The 24,549-nt window shown below is 43.9% G+C and overlaps 3 protein-coding genes across 4 annotated transcripts; all 3 read right to left on the reverse strand.

Annotated features, from left to right (window-relative positions):
• Window positions 1-540: 540 nt before the first annotated feature.
• On the reverse strand, window positions 541-7,932 carry top6bl (TOP6B like initiator of meiotic double strand breaks; the record flags this gene model as incomplete). The annotated part of the gene is made up of 9 exons (XM_080008131.1): window positions 541-648; window positions 868-978; window positions 1,529-1,650; window positions 2,182-2,343; window positions 2,673-2,796; window positions 3,086-3,262; window positions 4,310-4,422; window positions 7,385-7,493; window positions 7,714-7,932. The coding sequence occupies 9 exons, from the start codon at window positions 7,930-7,932 to the stop codon at window positions 541-543; spliced, it is 1,245 nt and encodes a 414-aa protein (XP_079864257.1).
• Window positions 7,933-9,436: 1,504 nt separating this feature from the next.
• On the reverse strand, window positions 9,437-12,830 carry tstd1 (thiosulfate sulfurtransferase like domain containing 1). The gene is made up of 4 exons (XM_080007918.1): window positions 12,511-12,830; window positions 10,978-11,106; window positions 10,514-10,676; window positions 9,437-9,657 (listed from the first exon to the last, which is right to left on the reverse strand). The coding sequence occupies exons 1-4, from the start codon at window positions 12,542-12,544 to the stop codon at window positions 9,603-9,605; spliced, it is 381 nt and encodes a 126-aa protein (XP_079864044.1). The 5' UTR covers window positions 12,545-12,830; the 3' UTR covers window positions 9,437-9,602.
• A 1,663-nt stretch (window positions 12,831-14,493) lies between these two features.
• LOC307235733 (LRRN4 C-terminal-like protein) lies at window positions 14,494-16,509 on the reverse strand. Of its 2 annotated transcripts, XM_080007920.1 has the most exons (3): window positions 16,405-16,487; window positions 16,269-16,314; window positions 14,494-15,690 (listed from the first exon to the last, which is right to left on the reverse strand). In XM_080007920.1, the coding sequence occupies exon 3, from the start codon at window positions 15,686-15,688 to the stop codon at window positions 14,873-14,875; it is 816 nt and encodes a 271-aa protein (XP_079864046.1). In that variant the 5' UTR covers window positions 15,689-15,690; window positions 16,269-16,314; window positions 16,405-16,487; the 3' UTR covers window positions 14,494-14,872. The 2 variants fall into 2 exon arrangements, with proteins under 2 accessions (XP_079864046.1, XP_079864045.1); XM_080007919.1 differs by lacking the exon at window positions 16,269-16,314 and having other exon boundaries at window positions 14,496-15,690; window positions 16,377-16,509.
• Window positions 16,510-24,549: the final 8,040 nt, after the last annotated feature.

Here is a 24,549-nt window from a genome sequence, read left to right on the forward strand (position 1 = left end):
CTACATCTTGCAGGTTTGAGGCTGTCCATGCAGTGGAAGTGTCATTGGTGTTTTAAGTTGAAGCCCATCCCGTACCAGTGTTTCCTGGACTCAGGCTCACAACACTCGTTGGTTCATTAGCAGATGGAGGCCTGCTGCAAAGTGACGCAACACCGCCATGTTTTGAAAACTCAACACAAAACAAAATATGTACGCATACAAAATAACTTTATATGATGCATTCAACACAATATAATTGTTTGGCCATTTTTCAAATGCACCAACACCATGCCTCACATAACCAGGATACACATAATGGGAATTGCCTTCAGAGTGTTAAGTCAAAATCAAAGTCACTCCAATGAACGTGAGATGAAAGAGGGGAAATATTTCTCAGGTTTCCCTCCTGGTGTGCTCATTTCTGTCAGGCGGCACGTCTTCCTGTTGAAGTAATCGACAAACGTCAAGAAAGATATCAGCTTAAACGACTTACTCAGAGTTTAAATGCACATTTGGACGTATGTTAGGTGATTGTCTTCTGCAATCAGCCCCTTGGGACTCTCACTCAACCTGAATTATGTGGCATGTGCTCCTGGGAACGAACTTCCATGACGTCACCCTCCTCAGCGCTTGACGCAGGGCTGCTGAGAGCTCATGGGTGTCACTCACCTGAAAAACAGGGACATACACAGTACCCATTCTATTTTTTTTAATAGTCAAATGCACGACCATGATTCTATTCGCTGTTGTAAAGTTTGCAAAAGTCTCCTCCAAAAAGTGCACTTTCAAAAGTTATTTGCGATAGGAGTGCAACGCAAAAGCCATGTTTCCTCCTTGTAATCACACGGCAAAATGAGTGAATGAATGAATAACTTATTTCTCGCCTACCTTCATGTTTTCCAGACAAGCCGTCCTAAAGCCCAAGTTACTGCTGCTGCTCACCACGCTGAGAGCAGAGCTCAGCATCACCTCAAAAGCTGAGCATATCTTTTCATTGGCCTGAAACACCACGCAAAGAGAACCAAATCAAACATGTACAATATACTATATTGTACACCGTGTAGTGGCACATCCTTAAATATGAAGTGGGGCATTACAATTTAAATCCAAAATGGTTTGAGGAAACGGGATAAAAATGGTTTCTCCTTTAAGAACAGATGAATCAAATCAGCATGAAATCCACTGTAATGTCTGCACCTGATTATGGAGATACAGTATCCTTGAAGCCCATGCTGCCACCTTGACACCAAAGAATGTTGCAGTTTCGAATGGAATACAAGGACTTAGTAGGGTAATCCACCCAACACAGACGATCTCATGGATTGCCAATTGAAACGCCACTTGTGATGGTTTTATCTACTTTTTCTGTGTTATGTGTGTACTGTGATTCCACAACGTGTTACTGGATTGGTCACTAATGACAAATGTACTTATTCTAAAGTCACCTGCTAAATTACGTAATGTCATGCAAAGTCATTGTATTGTTTGTGACTTTTATTAATGTTATTTGTCCTCCGGTGAAAACATAAAAAAAGAGATCATAGCTTGCCTTTCTTCTCTGTCGGTGAGATTTCAGCACACTTGTTAACTCAGTCTGCAGGGCGGTCGTCACCGCCTTCCTATTGTTGCTGAGAATTGCCTCTAGGTGGTGCTCTATGAGCTCCTCAGCAGCTGGAGAGGATTCACAAACATGCTGTGGTTACTGTATACAGAGGAGCTACAGGAAGATGTGACGGGATGACAGAGACAGATGAATGTAGACTCAGTGTGGCTCAGACGATCACAACCATCTGAGCTGACCGTGATAATTCGTTTCCATCAAATCGCTAACTTTGCAAATCTATTAGATTCCACAATCATGTCATGTCCAAATAAAAGTATCTAAATAAATAGAATGTGTAATTTAACTAGTTAGCGTTTCCATCAGTTGAGTTGAGGCAAATTAACTGCAGATTTTTATGTTCCAATGTCAAAAACAAAATCTCCTTTTGAAAAAGGTAAGCATATACACACTGTTATGATTACTACCCCTGCTCATGGCATAATTTGACGTTTTGTTGGCCTATTTTAGATGGTATTCACGTTGAGAAAGCTCAGGTTTATCTGTTAAACTCAATACATACTTGTCTATACGAATAGATTGGCCAATAATAAAACACAAGTTCGAAAAAGTTGTAATGAGCGACAGGCTGGGCAGCTCACCGAGGGCTTCAGAGTGCTCAGAGATGAACGGGTCCCTGTGATGCAGGAAGAGGAACAGAGAGAGTCTCTGCTCCACGGAAGCAGGATTCCATTCCTCTGTCGCTGACTCCTCTGTGTGCCCACCTTCCACAGTGTACACGATCCCACCGCTGGGCACCAGATCTGCAGAGGATACGGCAGGAATGCATCGCTCATCGTACCACTTCACAGAACGCAGAAAAAGGGAGAGAAAAAAAGCTGATCCCTGAGACTATTTACCGTTTCAAAAGTAAAAAATAAATAAAACACCTGAGCGTAGTCTGCATTACACCGTACATAACTTATGATTTCATAAGCCTCGCAGACACATGTAGAAAAATGTATAAGGCCGAGCTGTATGTTTAAAATTGGTCATTTAATATAGAATATACCTGGTTAGGATGAGAAACCTGACAATCAAATGTTATAATATGGTTTTATATCTTGCATCTTCCGACATGTGTGTGTCTCACCGGTGGATGTGGAGCAGCGAAGGCCGCTCAGACCCAGTTCACAGCAGTCCAGTGAAGCAGGCAGGTGCTGGAAGAAGCTTGAAGGTCCCGGGACAGGCAGGTTACTGGGGCTGTAGACCAACACCTGACCACATGTCCAGTCAAGAAACTGTGTGCGGTTGCATTTCCATGTCAATTATGTGTCTCCGATCGGATACAAATAGAACATGTTTCCATCAGTTTGGTTCGGACAAAGCACCTGTCAACCCAAATATTTATGTTCCAATGATCAATGTCAGTAAATTGCTCTTGTGCAAAAAGTAAACAACACAAAAATACAACGCAGTGGCTTTTCACAATTATTTGTATGGTCATTAATCATCAACTAACACATCATGATCCTTACAGCCCTAGATCCAACCAGTGAAGGATATTTGTATGTGCGTGAGCCGGGTTGCCAGGTTGGGGTATTGCAGCACACAGGGGCTGAGCAGCACGACTGGCTGCAGACCGAGTTCCCCATAGAGGCCTTCCTCAATGGCTTCAGGGGGGGCATTAAGTAAAAACCTGTCCCCAACCACAGGGTGTCCTCCATCACACCAGGCTTTTTTCTCCACGCCAAGCGGAGAGCTTAATTGGACCACAATCAATTTCAATTGTTTCACTTTTTTCACATTTCACTTTTAAAATTCACATTCATACACATGCCTATACAACTAAAATGTATTTTGTTGTTTTGTATAACATATTAAATATATCATACATATCATATAATTACATCATATCAAGTATCATCATGTAGTGTTTATTGTATGATTTATAATTTACTGTATCTTAATATATAATTTACTGCATAATGTTGTCAAATATGTGTTCATAAGTACATAAAAGCCTAATAACAGACAACAGTGCTACTGACTTTATATAAGAGGTGACGTTCAAGTATGTTGGCTGCTGGTCTTTCAGTGTAATTTTCTTCTGTAGCTTCACACTACGAGGACACATAACACTGTGAAGACACTAATTATAATAATTAAATAGACATTTCATCATAATACAAAGCTGTTACAGGTGGACATGGGTAGATGGTGGAAACAACAGACCTATTGATGGATTATACTTCTGAGTTCATTTTAATAACAGCTTTCAAGGCGGGATGACGTGACAGCCTTAAATAACATACTTAAACGTTTGCCGGAAGGTCCCCTGACTCGATTTAAAATTGAGATGGATTTTAATCTGTGCGAGACAAGAATTAAAGTCAACATTAGCAATCTCAGAATAATCCGATTCTGGATCAATGACAGAGAGCAAATAGGTTTTCCTCACCCGTGCATTCGTCAGACTGAGTCTGTGCAGGAACGCTTCTATGTGATGAAGTTGCTCTTGGCCAAACGGTCTTTCATCTCTCACCTGTATAGCTCACAGAGATAGGTCCACATCATTTTTTTTTAGTTTTTCAGTTAGACTATGAATGGCTCATTCATGGCTCCTGGCTTATTTGGACACTTCCAGTTCAATGAGGATCTACAAGTCACTAATTACCACACAGATAGAGATGTTGAGAAAGTAACCACAGTGCTCTGTGTTCTCACGGCACAGAGGCTGCACATCCTGAAAAATCCTAAAATAAGTGTAAGGTCGTATTTATGCGGCACCTGAAGGGAAAGGAGGAAGTGGAGAGGGCCGTGCATGTCAGTGAAGCTGCACAGCTCCTCTGGATCAGGCTGGGGATGTGGGCCTTCGGAGGGAAACAGCTTCTGAAGTGAGTCTGTGACAACAGGTACAACCAGCTGTCAAACACGTGGATCATAACGGACCAGAAACTCTGTGGATGTGCTGATGTGTGTGCATGTGTACCTTGATCTAGCTTTTGCGACGGGACATCAGCACACCACGGACCGGCAGCCGCAACTGTACCATACACCACATCTGTGTGGCATGGATAAACCAAAAGGCTTCAAGGCAGCATCACACATTCAGTCACAAGCCTTCCATCCCAGTAGTGCACACACGAGCACAAATCTTACGATTCTAGCATCCATTGTAGTAGACGAGACTTAAGACCTAGGATCTTTCGAACGAAACAACTGCCTCTTAATGACCCTGAAAACAAAATCGACTTGTGATTCTCACAAGATGTTTTGAAGTTGTTTCAAAAGATCTTTAAAATCCTAGTGAATGGCCGCGGGTGTTATATTAGCTATTAGGCACACCAGGAACCCCTGTAAAAGATAGAGGCATATGCTGTAATTACAGTAGACTGGAATCACTTAGCCAAAGTTATGTGTGTTAACTTTTTGGAAAAAGAAGTTGTAAAAGCAGGCTACCAAACAGTTTAATGTTTACTGAACACAGAATAACACATGTTTTTCATCTTCCACGAGGTGATGCCAAGACATGTTTTTTAGTTTTTACCCATGAGCAAGGCTGTCAGTGTATATATAGGTTTCCTATAGAACCTAGGTGGTGTGCTTACTACCGTGGCAGTTGTTGTATATACAAGTTGTTTTCTGTTGTGGAGCAGGCAAAAAAAAAAAAAAAGCAGGGTGAGTCTTGCTTGGCCTTTAATTGTGAGTTTGAATGTTGGTCGCCTCACTTGGCTGGTTCAGTTTGAATTGTCCGCAGAACTTTGACATTTTGTAAATTATTCGCTGAGGAATGATCGTGATCCTTCAAGGTCCAAATTGATGACCTAGATCTGAAACTAGTATAATATATTGAAACATTTCATCCAATGCATTCACTGAACTGTAGGTTACATTGTAATTGTGGCTCTCTGTGTGACCCTGCAGGAAATGCAGGATCTCATGAGACCCACACGCAAATGGGTTTGCTTGGTTCGCCCCGCGCCATGACTCATCCTTTAACGGTATGAGTATGCTGCCCTCGTATGGTGCCCCCTTCAGGGTCTGCACCACCGCAGACCAATTGCTAAGAGGCCAGGCCCAAAGTTGAAGTCCTCCTTCCAGGCTGAAAGCTCCCATGGCTCCCCCCATATCAACAATGGGATGTCTGAGAACCAGACCATGTGAGGCCTGTTCAGGGCTATCAGGACTAGCCGCCCTTCCTCTATCCGAATCCCCTGCAGAAGGGGAGGAAGGAGACCAAAGGGGGGAAATGCATACAAAGGCTTGGGGCCACTGATGGGCCAGGGTGTCTGTCAGAACAGGGAGCAGTTGTGTTGATTCCCTTGAGGCGAACAAATCCGCAACCGCTGTGCTGCCTGATTCTCCAGCCCAGGCGCCTGTACTGCTTGGAGGGATAGAAGGCGTGGTGACGCCCACACCCACAGTTCGTGCGCAAGTCGGCAAAGGCGAGGGGAGCCGAGGCGCCCCTGCCTGTTGATGCAAGCTGCTGGACGCACACTGTCCATTCTCAGCAGCACATGGTGACCGTGCAGGCGTGGCGGGAATTTCCGCAGAGCGAGTTGGCCCGCCCTCAACAATCAATGTCAATTTGCTGGAAGGCCCTCCTGCTGCTGCAGCGGCCCCCAATTCCTCTGCCCCCCGTTCACCACGCCTCAGCCTTCCAGGGACGCGTCCGACAACAGGTCACGGACCCAGCCTGCTCCCTCAGACTCAGCGCACCCCACTGATCCTCACCGACAATGCCGGATTCCACAATAGAGCTATACCTGAGCGTATCAGAGGGCATTGCTGCGGAATACGCCTTTGGGATGCTTGATGACTGCCGGAGCCCCGATGACTGACAAATGAGAGGTGACAGCAATCCCGAGAGGAGCCACATGCCAGCTTTCACGTGCACATGCAGTGGATATAACTGTCTGTCTGTATCATAAGTAGATCGCTTGTATTATTTTCTGTCGTTGTTTTCTTATACACTTCTGCTTAGACCCACATCTTGATCTGCTTGCCCACATGCACTCTGGAAAACATCCGGATAATGTCTCGACCTGATTATCTGGTCTCCGGGGTTAACACGTTTCACATGTAGCAAAAGAATGGAGATTGTCCATGTTGGATGCGTTTACATTACCTGGAAATAATTGTTAGTTCTGTTTGGTTTGGACGAGAGGCGGGGCCTGGATAGAATGTGCAGGAGGCCGTACGTGATGTAATGATGCTGCAGTTTTACAGTACACCCAAGATGGCGGACGAGGCTACAGACTTACCAGGAGTTTGGCCTTTTTTGCGTTGATACTCCATGTATTTGGACGTATCCGCAATATAAACAAGGGGGGAGGGGGGGGAATAATGAAGTAAGCAGAAAAGAGTACGCATCAGCTACGAAGATCCGCACGAAGGTAAATAACTGGCGCATGACCATTCGCTCACTGTGAATGATCCAGACAATTACATGCTCTGTTCACACATGCCCCTCAATCGAACATTACCCAGACTTTGTACTAGGGTGCCTGCACGGTAAAATTCGGGTAATGTCCGGGTCAAATGATTCCGACATTTGTATTCACACACACACAGCTCATCCGGGTAATGTAGCGGATAATTTCAGGGTTGCGGTGCATGTGTGAAAGCAGCTTAGGACTGCTCAGTGAAGATCAAAAATGTGAAGTCATGCCTTATATACCCGCGCGTGCCAGTGGTGCTGGTGTGTTTTAAATGGGTATCCACGTCATCTTTCAGGTGGGGACCCACACCACACATATGGAGTATGTAGTTGGGTGGAGAGTCTCAATACCATAGAGAAACATCTATTCTCATTCATACCCGTCACGCTTCATTATTTCATTGGGAATCACTGAGGTTTACCAGTGTGTCGTTGGTCCTGGCTGGTCCACAGCAGCACCAGGAGCCCCCCTTCTTCCTTCTTTGCCCTCCTGGCGCTCTGCTTTTTCAACAGCATGAGCAAGCGAATGAGCTATGGTCAAAAAGACAAAAACAAAACACGTCAGGCGAGGTCACTGGTGAAAGCTAGTTTTCAGCGTCCAGCTAAGGTACGTCACATACTGTACAACGAATACAGGGTCTTTCTTTGAAAATCCCCCAGTCTCCCCCCCCCCCCCAGCTGACAGCGGAGAGAAGGCTGTCTTGCGCGGGTTAAAATGTGTCCCATAACGGACGGAACAAGTTTGCGTTACACGCTGGACCCCTCCTCCGGACATCGACAGCTCCTCCGCGGCCGCCTCCTCTCGCGCCTCGCACCGGCACGGGAAAACGCCCGCGCGCGCTGCGTCCGCTTGCATATGGGTTGTCAAGCAGCGGGTCTCGGCCCCGAGCTGGGTCGGTTTCAGGTGGACCTCGGCATTGAGGTCCACGCTGTTTTTGTCCAATTCAGTGTCGTACTGAATATTACGCATAGTTTGGATTTCATTGCTGTCTGTATTAAAGTGTAGGTAGATGTTTTGGAGGCTCAGGATGCGTTTTAAACCAACGCAGAAGATCGTATGTGGAGAAATAGAATTGAAATGGATCTATTCCGACGTTAAGACCTCATCATTTACAGTGCAAGACTATTTAAAACACATTCGAATTTGAAATAGAATTTGTACTTCGTGGTATTGTCGTTTGAGCCCTTGTTGCACGCTTTTCTGGTTCAGCGTTTTTGAGAAACACTGAAGTAACGTGAATCTCTGCACTGCTCATTGTATGAAATCAAGTTGAATAGTTCACATTAAATTAAGTTTGGGTTTGTAAATTAATGACTAAGAAGAAATCTGGATCCTCTGGTTGGACCAATTGAGATCCAATGAGTAATACCACCCGAGGCCAAGAGGAACGTTTAGACCTGAGTGAGTACAAACAATGTTTTGTATATTTTTTTAAAGTAAATCATTTTGTGGTGTGGTTTTAGCAGCCACACTTGACTTGGGTCTCGGTAATATGGCCCAGGATAAGTGTGGCTGTACGCCTGTTGCTCATAATTATAATCAGTGAGCAACAGGAAAAACCCCCATCCCCCACACACACACACACACACACACACACACACACACACACACACACACACACACACACACACACACACACACACACACACACACACACACACACGAGTGTGACCCTCCAAATGCTCACTGAAGCCACGAAGCAGGTCAACGGGCAGCCACAGCACCAGCCCTTTCCCGACTGGTAGCAGCCATACCCAGGATGTCCCGTGGAGGACCGGGGGAGAAGCAGCCACAGCAACCACCACGGGTAACCGCTTGCAGCTAGCTGCTCTGCCCAGCTGCCAGGCCACCCCTTCAAGCAGCCCCTGCAACAGTCAAGCCGGGCTACACCTCCGCCAGCCCGGGGGTAGGAAGCCCATGGACAGCGCTGTTCCGCGGAACCAGGTCTCTGGGGAAGGGGACCTTTTCTATTTTGTTGGACTATTTTGAGTCCAGTGTTTTGTTATGTTATGGTATAGGAACCCTGTGTCATAGTAGGCCTCGGCCAGGGATTCTCCCTGGCCTCAGTTTAGTGTTAGGGGTATGTGGTGCGGGGATGGGGTGGTGTCGTTTTAGCAGCCACACCTGGTTATTGGGCTCCGGATCAGTGTGGCTGTTCGGGGCTTATTTCATCGTGCTCACTCTACAATAAAACTGGTACTCTTCAACCCCATTGCCTGTGTCTCTGTGTCAGAGAGCCCTGAAAACACCACCTGGGTGGCCTGTCTTAGGCCAAACTGCCACACATATCATTCCACGATCGCAAATGTATACCATTTGAAATAATCTGAGATGAATAAGGCATTTCAATGAAGGTAAAATGTTTGTTATGAATGAAACTTGAAGGGAATAAACAGTAGGAATTTCAGTATGCATGTGAAGATCATATTATGTAATCTATTGCAAATTAAATAATACATGATACATACATGAATGATTTCCAAAAATGAATATTTATTAACATTTGAGCAAAGTGTATACATTCATCCAAATACTTTAAATAACAGGATGTAAAAAAAACCTTCTAAAGATTTATCAATTTTGGATGTGTGACTTTCATAATTCCAACTTCTGCAGACAATGCTGTGCATCACCAGCAATCATTTTCCTTCTTTCTTAGACCACTCCTGGTATCCCCCAGCATAGTTACGTGCACTGAAAACCAAACAAATCACAAGACTCGTGTTAATTTTAACGTCACCGTCTAGTTATGCCAAGTCTTTGCACTGGGAGTCTAATTGGGTACAGGAATACTTTTTGTTGGAAATAGATTAAAAACAGCAATTCTCATTATCAAAACACAGGCATCAAGGCCTGTGTTCTGATAATGAGCATTCACACACACACACACACACACACACACACACACACACACACACACACACACACACACACACACACACACACACACACACACACACACACACACGTTAAAAGCGCCACCAATGTCCTGTGGTATCTGGCACCAAGACATTAGCAGCTGATCTTTTTAAGTCCTGTAATACCGTTTTCACATCAAAATTAGCGGGTTGACCCGGGTTTAAAAACGTTTAAAAATAGGCGATTTACAGCTTTTCCATTACCAGGAGAAATGCCGTTTGTTTCTGGTGTATCAAGTTCAATGTCACAAACAGTAAAGGACACAGCAACTTAAACAAACGACATAAAACTGTAATACTTTAATATTTTGAGCCATTCAAATTAATTAGATCGTCCATGAACGACGTAACACTACAGTAGAAGCAGCATGGAGCACCGGCAGCATGTTGCGCGACATTGCTGCCTAATATATCCCACCCCTTGACAGGTGCCGTTTGAACAAGATTAGCAATGTTATTCACTTCACCTGTCAGTGGTTTTAATGTTGTGGCTAATCGGTACAGACACACACACACACACACACACACACACACACACACACACACACACACACACACACACACACACACACACACACACACACACACGATAATTCATAGATAGATACATAGAGTAGTGAATACTTATTTACTTCTGGAATCCCATTTCAAGTGCTTTGTCAGTAGCCACCTTTCCTCGCTTGCCCATGTGGCAGTGGAACACCAGATCTGGGGCATCGAGCGGTGGCTTTGTTACCCCGTATTTGGCCTTGAATTCTGCAGGGTCCAGTGCAAGAGCACTCTCCACTGAGTCAACTTGGAAAAGGGAGAAAGGAAGGCGGGGAGGAATTTGTTAAACGAGACCTACATAAACTGCTTTTCTAAAATATAAATTCACTAATGCAGTGCAAACTGTTGCAACAACTATAAAAATGTCATATTTTCAAGTGACACTTTCATGCGACCGCTCAGTAGAGATCTGATTTTTTACGAGGCAGGAATCTATGTATACATTTCCACAAGAAAATAGGATATTTTTTTAAATAAAAAAACGACACTGTGAATCGACTGTATACATTTCTTCCCCCCCCATGTAATTCAGTCTGAGTGAGCCTACCAGGTATGTGGATAGATCCCGGAATGCATCCTTTATCCACTTCCTCTTTAGAACGAACGTCAACCAGCAGTAGACTCTGGCTCTCCCCCAGGAGGGCCTTCAGGTCTTCCAAGGAGATCGCCTCCTTTTCTGAATAGGGGAGGGACCAAAAGCTATATTTAAGTGCCTAAATGACAAAAGACCTCTTTAATAATTAACTTATTTTCAAAAGGGGTGCTGGCACATACAGGCTTGACCATAGCCATTAAACACAGGGAGAGATTGTGTACAATATACTTGAAGAAGATTGTTTCCTTGTGTTTTCAGAGCTTGACTGTGCAAAAAAAACATTTGTACAGGCCCTAGGTTTTTACTGCAAATAAGCTATGGCATTCAGTTTTCATATTGGATAGTATACCTGAACTTATTTAGTTGTATTTCATCAGGCTGTTGTTTTTTTTAACAAATCTGAATGAAGTCGATAGAAGTACAGTAGATTAGAAGTACATCTCAGTGGTTGAAAGTAATCAAAGTATAAAAACTTTGTGCGCATATTTAAGTACATTTTTCAGGTCAAGAAGTATATTCAGTATCGGGGACTTTCAACTTTTATTCCACTCCATTTCAAAGCAAATACGTATACTTTTTACTCGACTACGTCTAACGTGTGTTCCTTTATACTTTTTTCGTTTCTTTAAACAGAAAAAAAAAGCTACAGTGGCACTTCATGCCGTATTATAGGCCGTTATATCAGGGACATGACAAGTATTTTTACTTTTAACAGCAACGCTTGTATGGTTTAACTGAAGTAGAAATGTCAACGTGGTACTTTCACTAGTTATTTTGTCAGGGTTCTGCATTTGACTTGACACTCACTGAAGCTCTGAGCACTTCTGCCGCCACTGCTAAACCTTAATCCGAGTGAAACATCTTGCAATATTTTCAGCATCACCTCCATGTAAATGTGATATCAGGGAGCTCTAACATTGTGCCTGTGTTGTTTATTGGAGTTGCCAGGAGACGCACTACTTCCGGAACAACGTCCACAGTAAACTTTGTGCTGAGTCAGAATTACTGCGCAATCTGAATAATGGATAATGATAACCCAAATCCCCCTTATTCCACCTCATGTAACATGTATGCCAGTTCTATTTTTGACAGTGTGAATGGTCCATGTAGAGGTTTATTAATTATTGTTGTTAGGCTTAATGGGTATATTGCACATGTTTTCTATTTTCATAAGCATTTTTTTTTTGGTAATTCTTATTATTTTATCCTTATGACTGCCTATTGTTTTGGTGTCAGCTAATGTGATTTTCCCCCGGGGATCTATCTATCGAGCGACTTTTATTCTCACACTGATTGAACTGTCAAAACAGCAGAATCTCAGCGCGATGAAATAGCATAATCTCCCCACTTCCGTTGTTTATTGCAGGTATATGTACGACAAGTCGGATTTTAAGTTCAAATTCGAGACGCGTTGACTTAGCTCTTATCGGGGTTCATGAAATGTTCAATAAAATGTTCATATGGTCCAGCGATCATCCGACTCACCCGAGTTTGCCGGTCGACACTTGGCGTGGCTCATGGCGACCCTGTGTCCACCCGCTCGGCAACGGAAACCCAGTTCGCGAAGCTCCCGCCGGCCCGCCCTCGCTCTGAGGTCGCCCCCAGTGGGGCGTCCCGACTCGGCGGCGGCAGCGGCCGCCGAGGACCTCCCCGGAAGTCTCGCTCCGTCAAGCCTACGCGGCCTGCCGCTCGGTGGCCGGGCCGCCGTCGGCCTCGCGGCGGAGCGACACCATCCCGGATAGAACTTTAGATTTTTAATCCTCACATGAGTTTTCCGTGTATTCGTGTGGACGCTTTTTCCTTATTTTTTATGCCGGTTGGCGACAACTTCGACCGTCTCCCATCGGCCCGGAGTGGGAATCGCGCCCGTACAATGTTTATTATTATGAATATTATCGTCATATTGTTGTTTATCGGCGGTTGGCACATCCGGTTTATCGCTGCATTTCCGCCACCTACGGGTCCGGCGTGCGTTGTGTGCTGTCGTTTTTTGTTTTGTTATTTTAATGTTCCACGTTTAACCCGGTTGAACGGGAGTGGCTCTGAACTAGCCGAAGCCACGAATGACCGGGGGCGTCCCCGTGTTGAAAGAACCGCTTCCTCAACGGTGTTTTAGAGAGCGCTCACTGGCAGAGGGGTAAGTGACGTCACTAGCAGGTGGCTAAACACGTCAGAGTTTCTCCTTCCACAGACGAGAGTGCGCGACGCGGAACGAACATGTCCAACACGCGTGTGTTTCAAGATTTGGAGAGGTCGATAAGAAATGTGCTTTGCGCAAAACGAAACAAGGAAGTGTCCCTCATCTCTTCCATGGTTGCCCATAGTATTGCGTTTTGGAAAGACTTTGGAGAAAGCAATATTTTGTGCAAAACAACACATGCAACCGTCGTTGGAGGGAAATGTGTTGTCACTTGTTTTGAATGGAGGGATAACAATTTCTGCACGATTGTCAACTTTTTTTTAATTTAATTTGGGAAATTTCATATCCATGAAGATACAGTTCTTTCAAGTTGTTTCCAATTGAAATCGAATGTTATTTTGAGTCTCTTAAATTTATAACGAATAGGAAATGCACGCCAGAAGTTAAAATATATACAGAAATTTTGTCTAAAGAAGTCTCACCAAAATGAATGTTATTATTTATTTATTTATTTATTTACTGTGTACGTCATAATTAATTAACTAATGCGTTTATGTATTTATTTATTTATTTATTTACAGTTTATTTCTTTATTATTTTATGAATATATTTATTGTTTCTTTCTTATTTATTTATTTATTTATTTATTTATTTATTTATTTATTGTTTGTTTATTTATATATTTATCGCTCATGAATTTATTAAACAATCAATTAATCAATTAATTAATTAAAAATAATTAATTGTACATTTATTTTTTATTATTTATTTATTTATTTATTTATTTATTTATTTATTTATTTATTATGTATTCATCGTTCATTTATTATTTAATGAATGTATTTATTGTTTGTTTGTTTGTTTCTTATTTATTGTTTGTTTATTTATATATATTGCTTATTTATTTATTGTTTAATAAATTTATGTATTGTTTAATAAATTTATTTATTGTTTCTTTCTTATTTATTTAATGCTTATTTATTTATTTATTGTTTATTTATTTCTTTTTTCTTGATTTATTATTTAATAAATGTTTTATTGTTCCATCTTTCTTACTTATTTATTGTTTATTTATTCATTGTTTATTTTATTTTATCATTCTCTGATGTACTGTAGTCATTGTTATTATGATTGCTCCTTTGTTTTCGTTTCTGTTTTGAACTGGTTACTGATTGTTTATGCATTCTGAGAAAGAAATGTTTCTGCCGCCATCGTTGCACATCTCATTTTCAAAATAGGGAGTTGCACCTGCTCTAGTGAAAAACTTAAATAACAGTAAGATATTATCAAATCTCTCAACAACAAATTACATTCAGTCTATCTTTTTGGAAAAAGGTAACAATTTATTAGAAGAAAAAACTTGTATTTTTTTACTAAAATATTTACAATACTTCTGTCATGTCATTAGTACCCTGTAATAAGTCTAAATAGGTTAATTTGCCAGCAAATAAACCTCTGGTGACAAACTCTCTCATAGATACAGTTAGTCTATTTCCCCCCCCTGTAATTTATTGGTACAAAAACTATATTAAAAAAAGCATGGTATTAAAATGATCCTACATTTTAGCAAACACAACCATCATCCCAATAGAGTTCCTGAAAGTCATTTGGCTTTGTCCCTCTGTCCATTACTGTATCCCTTATTCCTTCTGTGGGCGTGCGAACACGACCGGGATGGAGTCAACCCGTGGTGACTCCATTCGGGGTTCACAGATTTCCCTCTGTGCTGTAGGAAGGGTTCCCCAGTCCCTCAGCCGAGCCTCCAGTCGCATTGCGACACGCCCGGCACCTCCAGACGATCAGGGCGACGATCAGGACGAAGAGAAGAATCGCCACTACTCCAACTATGACCCCCAACTGCAATGAACTGCCGAGAGACTCGGGGGTCTTAAAACGCATGCAGGAGTACTCCGAAGTAGCGCTGTTGCCGGCCGCATTCACCGCCTCCACGCACACTTTGGTGCCAGCCTCTAAGGGCCCCAGCAACCCGTGTCGCAGTTGATGCCCAAACTCCACGGTCTGGCCTTTACTTCCTTCGACCACCACCCTGTACCCGGACACAACTGAGGACGGGGCACACCACTGAACCTCCACTCCGTCTCTGCCATTCTCGTCATTGGCTGGAACCAGTCCCCGGAGGTGAGGAGCGTGAGGGCGCTGGTTAGCTCCGCTGAGGCCAGGACACAGGCACCCGGTTTTTAGTGAAAGCTGGGCACAGGGCTCCTGGTTCTCTTTGCAAGGATCGTACTCGCAAAGTTGGGCCTGGTGAAAATGAGGGGCAGGCCCTGGGGTGGTAGAACGGGGAGGAGAGTGGCGGTTGTCTAGGTGCTCGCCATCGTAGTCCTCCTCGTCTGTGGCTCCATCGGTCACAAACAAGATTCGTGGGCGAGTGATGGGGGAGGGGGTGGAGACGGCGTGGGTTAACAGCAGGGAGGGACGGAGGGGTGAGGGCAAATTGAGAAAACAATCAGGGGTCAGAAATAGTAGGAGCACAGCCAGGTGCCTGCCCAGTAACACCGTCATCTCTGCAAACAGAAATGGCAGATTCATTACTGAGAGTGGCAAGGGAGTGGTCATGACGAAGATGCTTCAGACAAACGAGATAAGCAATGTCTTGAACATGTTGATGCCAACGTCATATAATAAGTAAGTTAAAAATAATAGTATAGACGTCGAAAAGAGGGGTCGAGATAAACAGTGGAACAAAAGGCGTATTTGCTAATAAAACCTTGGTCACATCTGTAACATTACAAAGGGAAAGAAAGAAATAGATAAACATGTATATAAGACATTTTTACTCTAGTGGTCCTAAAAATATTGATTAATAGAAACAATTTGTAGTTAGTAATTAGTAAAAAATTGTGTGTAGAGTTTTCAAAACAGGTTTTGTGGGATGGTTTATTCCCGTTCCTACTCACCGGCCAGCATACTAAACATTCCTTGGGACCAGGAATAAAATAAATGTAATTAAAATAAAGGAGATGAGGGTATAGTGACCTCTCTCCTGGTAGTGAGCCAGGTTCACTCTGTGGGAACCAAATTTAAACCGACCAGTGAAGGATTTCCCTCCTGTTGGAGAAGAGCGGCACACACAGTGAAATACCTCTTCACCCCTCTTCAAGCGGCTGCCATGGACGCACATGTCTCCCCTGATAAATACACAACAGGAAAGCCAGCTAAAGTTAGTAAATAGTTAAACGGTTCACTGTACCTGTTGGACGGATTTTATAATTTTTTACTTTTTGTTTTAAGTCTTCCTTTTTTCTTCTCCTTTCTATCTGCTCTGCTCTGTCCAGACGCACGTTTACTCGCTCTCCTCTCCTTGTGTTGTAGTCTACTTTTTGTTCCCCTCAAATGCTCCCCTCCTTCACAACACCCCCCCCCCCCATTTTCCTCCTCCTGTGCCTCTCTCTCTCTCTCTCTCTCTCTCCCTCTCTCTCTTGCTCACCCTCTCTCTTTCATGCTCTCTCATGTCTGTCTTTTATGCCTTTCTCTTACACTCCCCTATTGCTCCTTCACAGATTTTTCATGGTGTGTGTGTGTGTGTGTGTGTGTGTGTGTGTGCGCGCACGCGCAATGGTGATGAGGGGGGTTGGCGGGGTAGTCACTGTCCGCCTGTGTGCTGCATAGCATATTAATTTCCTAGGCAGGCTATCGCTTGTTGCTGTGTTGGTGTGTGTGTGTGTGTGTGTGTGTGTGTGTGTGTGTGTGTGTGTGTGTGTGTGTGTGTGTGTGTGTGTGTGTGTGTGTGTGTGCGTGTGTGATCAACAGTTAGAAGAGTGTGTTTTTGATTCCTTTTGTGAAATGTATGAAAAGAACAGGGCTTCGGGATAGGACGACTGCAGCGACTTGGCAAAAGCATTCTTCAGTGTGTGTGTGTGTGTGTGTGTGTGTGTGTGTGTGTGTGTGTATTCAAAGTGTGTGTGGGTGAAGAATGCATGTTGTATGTTTATCATCCGTCCCACCGTCCCTATAAAACCCCGTGTGACAGCAGGAGGGGAAGGGGAAGGGAAGAGCGTTGGCTGCGCTCCTCTCCTAATAAGGGGTAGAGCTGGCAAAGCCAACGAGTTGTTACTCGTTCCAAAGTAACTCCAAAAGGAGGGTGAAAGGAGTGTAATCACCCCTTTTCTTCCTCACCGCCTCTTGATCTCATGTTATGTCGGCCTTGGAGACAGATTTACTCAACGTAACCAGAGACGGAAACCTGAAGGCAATATTGCGTCAAATTTCTTGGGTCTATAAAAAAAAAAAGCCAAAATAATGCAGTTGGGTCATTCTCATAAAACCACCGTAAAACATGAATCGATACACATATTCACAGAGAATGTGAAAGAATTCATTTAGATATCAAAGTACACAATGTTTACTATATGGCCAGCTTAGTTGTTTTTTTATAACTATGACGTTATTTCAGTGATTTTCTGATAAAAACCGAATATTGAATAAGAGATTCAGTGATGGTTTATTCACGGGAACATGACATATGCTTGTGACTAGCGCGTCCTTGTTTCGCGCCGAGTCCAAAAAAAAAAACAAACGTGGCACAGCCCACGATAACGGACAAGTTGTGAACCGTCAGAAAAATGTTCGAGGTGATGTGGGAGCGACTCATAGCTGCACCTTGATGCTTATCAGCGACATGGGGACGCTGCTTTGTCTTCGGTGGCGCGCCGACGCGTCCACATCCGCTGTGACGCAAAGCAGAAAGTGGGATCATATGAAGGTTTATTTTTCTGAGGAGGAGGGGGCAGGGGGGTGGGGTACACTGCAGGTGGCATCAAATTCAGGATGGTAAAACTGTGCAAAATATCCGTAGTTTCCCCCTTTTTCCTCTCCCTGACCACGAGTTAACCTGCTGGATTCCGGGCGGGTCGACCCCGGGTGTGTGAGTCATGGTGGATAATGACACAGCCGCTCCACGCAGAATTCCCACTCGCATCATGGTACCGTGTCGTTGCATGCCCACATGCCTCAGATAACAGCCGACCTTCACAAAATCACCGGATTTCCAGAGACCAAGGTCACCCGGCACCACGGCGACTACCACCACCTATTCACCAGTTGCGAGTATATACAGTATGATATAAGCCTCGTCCACCATCTTTCGGGGCGATACTGATACAGTATGTGGGGGCCCCGAAACATTCCCTTTGCGTTACTCAAAGCCCCACTTCCTCTGCTACCCACACTACTCTAAGGAATTAACAAATTCCCCCCTTTTTTTTTTTAACGGAAAGTATTATTCACCTCATTCCTCAGGACATCTGACACCACGCGTTTGATCTATCAATAAACATCTATTTATGAACCAAACTCTGCAGAGGCCAAGAGAGGGCCCCCCCCCCCGCCCCCGCCCTCTCCATCTCCCTTGTTTGGGTAATGGGAGACAGATTTGCGAGCTGAGGAGTGAGGTCACCCAAGTCCGATTCCCACGCTGCGCGGAGGACCGCCGCTCCAAGCGTCGGTGGCCGGTTGTTTCAGAAACGTCCTCGTTATTGTAAACCTTTGTCATCCGCCCCAGCTCCACGCTGCCTCCGCCCGCCTCCATTTTCACAAGAGAAAACTTGCTCCGGCCAAAGCGCGCTGAACGACGAAGTACTCAGAGCTTTGAGTTCAAATACACAGAAGTACTCTAGCAAAAGTGAAAGTACCAAGTTGACGTTTCTACTGAAGTAAAAGTAGATAAATACTGAAAGTAATACGAGTATTAAAAGTACTTTTCTAGTCATATTCATTCTATATTTGTGGTATAAAGGACTAGTACTGTACCTTTTTCTGCATAGCGTTTGCTGATTTGTCTATATAAATACAAATCCTGATTGAAAGAATGTACATGGATATAAATCCATATTCTCAAAACTTAGCGTATATAAATACAAATGCAAATTAAAAAAACAAAAACAAAAGTATGGACATGAAGTCGATTTTCTCTCCTACATTTAGCAGGGTACCTTCAGTTTAGTGAGTACTACAAGTATAGACATTTGCTTCGAAATGTTGCGGAGTAAAAGCCGAAAGTCTTTATAACGGAATATACTTAAATACTTGAAAAAATGTACCTAAGTACTTGTACATTATTACTTTCCACAACTTGCAAAAACCGCAGCTGTTATTTGCGCTCCCATCGGCCCGGCGTCAGCATCAACAAGAGAAAGGGAACAAGGGGGATGGAGCACCCCTCCTACTCTTCCTCCTCCCTCCTCCTCCTCCTCCCTCTTCTCCTCCTCCTCCTTCTCCTCCTCCTCCTCCTCCTCCCTCTTTTCCTGCTCCTCCTCCTCCCTCTTCTCCTTCTCCTCCCTCTTCCTCCTCCTCCTCCCTCTTCTCCTCCCTCCTTCTCCTCCTCCCTCTTCTCCTCCTCCTCCTCCTCCTCCTCCCTTTCCTCCTCCTCCTCCTCCTCCCTCTTTTCCTGCTCCTCCTCCTCCCTCTTCTCCTTCTCCTCCCTCTTCCTCCTCCTCCTCCCTCTTCTCCTCCTCCTCCTCCTCCTCCTCCTCCTCCTTTCTCTTCTCCTCCTCCCCCTCCCCCTCCCCCTCCCCCTGCTTGTTAAAAACGTCGGCATTTACAGCCGTACATCTGTCAAGGGAGAAACCGCCGATGTGCCGAGTGATTCGCGGGCTGATTAGAGTTTGAAACGATGCTGAGGGCTGCTCCAAAAATATGTCTCACGCCTTTTTTTGTGTGTACGTCAGCTTTGCAGGCCCGTGTCCGTAAACGACTCTGATAACTGTCTCAACTGGAAGATATGGGGATGGTTTCCACAGGCCTCATCTTAGACTAAATCACGGTTTTCATCTGGACTAAGTGAAGTAGCCTCAGTCATGGTTTAAGACGGTCTCGGACTTGCCCTAGTCTTGGTTTAAATAATCCGGTTTCCAGAAGGAACATTAGAGGGGATCTCGGTCTAAGTGAAGGTTTTACATTTTAACCTTTGGATTCATGGGCGTGGCCTCCGCCTCGACCTTCTGGAGGAAATGGATGATCTGGGCTAGGACCAGCGCCAAGAGCTTACGGAAGGAGCTGACTCGTCCTACATCACCTCTAGTCCACGACTAACTCACCTTGAATGAAGCAACGTCTCAGGAAGGCGTTTTTAAATCCTGGAGTCATTTAAGTAGGATTATTTTAGTCCTGATTTTAATTAAACCCCCGTCTGAGAAACCGCCCCATTAGGTTTCATCCTAGATGGTTCGGTCAAAGGCAGACACAGCATGGCCGTAGCTCAGCCATGCTGTGTCTGCGTTGGCCGAGCTACGGGAGAGGAACAGTTGAAAGAACCAAATTACATAAGACCAAAAACGATGATTATTTGATTTTGTGTTCTTTTCACAGGCAGTGACCCTGAACAACCCCCAAGCAGCTGGAAAGAGATGGGGCGCTTTTCCCGATATCGCCGATCGACCATTGAAAAAGTCGATCTGCGATCAAAGCAACACCAACGGATGAAATGTGTGATTGTTATATTCTTTAATGTGCCATATGTGACTCAAGTGTCATAATTTTCCATTTGACGCCAGCAAGTCTGACGTTGTTTCAGCTGTACTGCACGGACAACTTCATACCAAGGCAACATTGTTCTTCATTCTCACTCATGTTGTTCCTTGATTCCACAAAATCCTGGCCGTTGGCTGTTAAGTGTTCATGATAGTTTGTATCATTTAGCAGTTGATTCGGAGTTACTGTGTGTCAAACCCGTTATCTACATCTGTCCACGTAGATGGAAACCTGCTTTTTGTCAGAAAACATTCCCAATCAATACATTTTTTAAAGAAGAATCATTTTATTTGTCTTTCAGGTATACACCCACACACACACACACACACGCACACAAACACACACACACAGAAATTAAGCCTCTGCATGTTTCCCATCCTTGCTGTCCTTCCTCCAGGGGCAGCCTTCGTCGGCGCCTGGGGACCGATTCCTGGTGGTGGATCCATGTCGTGGTCAGAGGGGCAGGACGCTGTATGTTTTTAATTGGGGTCCTTTTTTTTTTTTTTTTTTTTTTTTTTTTATATTGGAGGAGACCCATGTGAGAACGGGGAGAAAATGCAAACTCCACACAGAGAGGCGTCTAATCGGGAGATAACCCCGTCCGGAGCACGGTGCAAACAGCACCCCAGGCGAGAATCGAACCCATGACCTTCTTGTTGTGCGGCAGCAGTGCAAAGCACCGTGCCACAATTTCTTTGCATTATAATATCATTCATAATATAATTTTCCAATAATAACTCCATCAAATTGATCCATTGTAATTGTGTTTCGCAGTTTATTCTATTTAGAAGATGCATAAAAAAAGAATGCTGTCTTCCCTGGTTCAGTGCACACACATACAGCCTGAAATACCCCCTTACAACATACTGTATATTATACAGTATGTTGTAATAGGGTATTTCAGGCTGTGCAAAGGGCACCCTCACAGCGTTGTCGTGGCTGTCCAAACACTGTTTTGCTGCAGTGAATTCTATAAGGGGGAGACCGGGTTGCAACCCTCTTTGTGCAGGAATAATGCGGCCCATTCGGCAGAACTTAGACAATACAAACAACATTCTGCGAGTCACTGATCATTGAAATCACCAAACCCTCGTTTATCTAAGGGCCGCAGAAAACACCCCTGGGGGTTTCCCTATCGGGTAAAGTCTTTCAATTTAAGGAAAAACATGACATGACACCAGAAAAAGACTCTGGTGAACAGGCTCTGCAACAGGAAATACGTGGTTCATTTTGGTTCATTTTCAAATATTGAGACTCAGTGATGCAGAAATATATATAATATATTCTAATATCATTAGAAGCATGAAATATAAACATGAAACTCATGTTGCAGAAGGACACATCAAGGAATAATATTTGATGTATATAATTAAAAAAGACAATTCCAAGCAAAACACACCCAAAACATTGAGAAACTTGTTTGAGAAAAATGTACATAAAGCAGGAAGGGGCTTTGAGTTGAAAACTTTAGCTTGGTGTCTTTAGTCCAATATAAACTGATCAGTGCTGTTCCTAATTTGTTGGAACCTAAAGACACGTAGCCCAAATGACCAACCATATTATGAAAGGATGTTACAGTAGATAAAACTACTCTACATAGATACTTCCCCTATTTCTGATGTTCTGAGAATTCCGATTTAAAATTCCTATTTCATTTTCTAAAGTATGGCTTATTTCTTTTGGAGTTTGGGGATAAGTGTGAAATGTTGATGTTCTGTTTTCATGTCCAATTAGCAAATAAATAACAGATGTGTTAAGTAAGTAAAGTGAAATTATCTATACTAATAGAACAGCAAAATCAAGCTGACTACATCCAAATGGGAAAATGATAAACAATTTCTTTACAACTTTGTTCTGCGATTAGTGGTTGGACTTGAGTTTGCCTCAAATTACTTTGCTAAATAAATACAACTCAACTATAGACAAATTATTTATTAATTTGAATATATCTGTGTACACACGTAAGTAAGTAAATATTTTTTTAACTGTCATTCTACGGATTAGAATTTAAATAATCACTGATGCAGAGCAGTTGTGCGCTCCAATTTCAATGACTTCAGTTGTAGCTCCGCCTAGTGGTCAATGCCCGCCATTGTACATATTGAATAGCCCTGGTTTATTTATCACCTTATCTACTTAAAAAACAAAACAAAAAACAAAAAAAACCATTTCCTTATAACTGACTTGTTTTAGGTATTATGAATTTATTTCAGACAACGACTGGTGAAACCAGAACGCAGTTGCAGAGAAGTTGCAGGTTGACAGCCACGAAAAGTGGTTGTGCAGGAAACTATTGTGACCTCCAGGGTCATGTGTGGAACATGGTTAATACACCGAGCCAAAAACATGTGCTGGAAACCTCCATACGTGTCCTCCTGTGAAGACACCGTCCAGATGTGTCTCCTCCAGCTGTGCACGCATCACCCGTCCCACACAGTGACTGAGGCTATTGTTCTTAATGTGAAAGTGGGACACTCAAACTTTGTCATTAAAAGAATTTCGTAGTAATCCTGAACGTTTTTAAGAGCCAATGTAGAATCGTGTCATAGTACTAGTTGTAACAATAAAAATCATCTTATTAATAAAAAGGTATAGATTCAAGAGGTTTATTTGTCACATACATATACTGTATGCCGTGAAATGTCTTTGCAACACACCCAGAGATTATGCACAATAGTTACCAAACTATTATTAACCCAATTCCTAGCTAACTAACTGATACTAACTGATCTCTAAAATGTAATGCAGTTAGTGAATATAATAATAAAAATAAGACCGAAAAAGATAATACAAAGTGGGGGTACAAAATAGAAGGGAATAGAGTTATGTTTATATGTAATAATGAAAAATAATAAAATGTGAGAGTGCAAATTTTCAATATGCACCCCTATTCACCTAAATGTGAAGGGCTTTTATTAAGATTTGTTTATGTTTGAAGCCAACTTTGTAGAATGTTAAAATATATTTAGGTTCGATGAGCTTAGATTACACTTAAAATTCAGGTGTTACGCAGCAGAGGTTGACAGAACAGTGCAAGAGAAAAATAAATAAATACATCGAAAGTAAAGTAAAAGTTGTCAAGGGGGTCGGTTTGTATGGTCAAGGGTGGGATGGTCAGGATGAGAACCCAATTGCAGACACACGGTTTATTGAGGAACAAAACAAGGGAAAACTTATCGGCCGGGAATGAAGGTCCAGGAACAGTGTCAGACGGGATCAGGAAAACGTAGGCCCACTTCAGGTGGACTGCGGGGAGCTGAAACCCTGCCCAGGCAACAGGGTAGGTGGGAGGAGGCCTTCCGGAGTTTGACCCGGGGGCCGGGTCACTCGGGGGGGGGGGGGGGGGGGTCGGCCCGGCTTCAGGGCGAGGACGGGCAGGACCAGCAGAGCAGCAGTGGGAACCGGCTGGGCTTTGGGTGCGGTGGCCGGCGGCTGGAACCGGCTGGGCCTCGGGTGAGGTGGCCGGCGGCTGGAACCGGCTGGGCCTCGGGTGAGGTGGCTGGCCGCGCAGACCGGGGAGCGGCCTGCCGCAGAGACCCCTTGGGCCGGGTCCTCTCCCGGGGGATCTCCGAGGGTCCCGAGAGAAAAACGCGAGACACGACCCACAGAAGGGGGACTGCTCGTGATCCTCGGAGGCAGGTGGGGACCAGACAGGTACCAGCCTAACCGGCTTCGGCCTTGAGGCTCAGCCAAGGGCTGGCTCCAATGTTACGACCCCGCCTCGTATATCAGGGAATGAGGAAAGAGAAAAAAACTCTGACAACCGGGTCTGCTGGGTTCATCGCTGGTCGGTTTGTACTGTCACCGGTGGGATGGTCAGGATGAGGAACCCAATATATATATATATATATATATATATATATATACATACACACTGTATACACACACACATACAC

The sequence above is a fragment of the Zeus faber genome, assembly GCF_960531495.2.
Source record: "Zeus faber genome assembly, chromosome: 10".
NCBI classification, from domain to species: domain Eukaryota; kingdom Metazoa; phylum Chordata; class Actinopteri; order Zeiformes; family Zeidae; genus Zeus; species Zeus faber.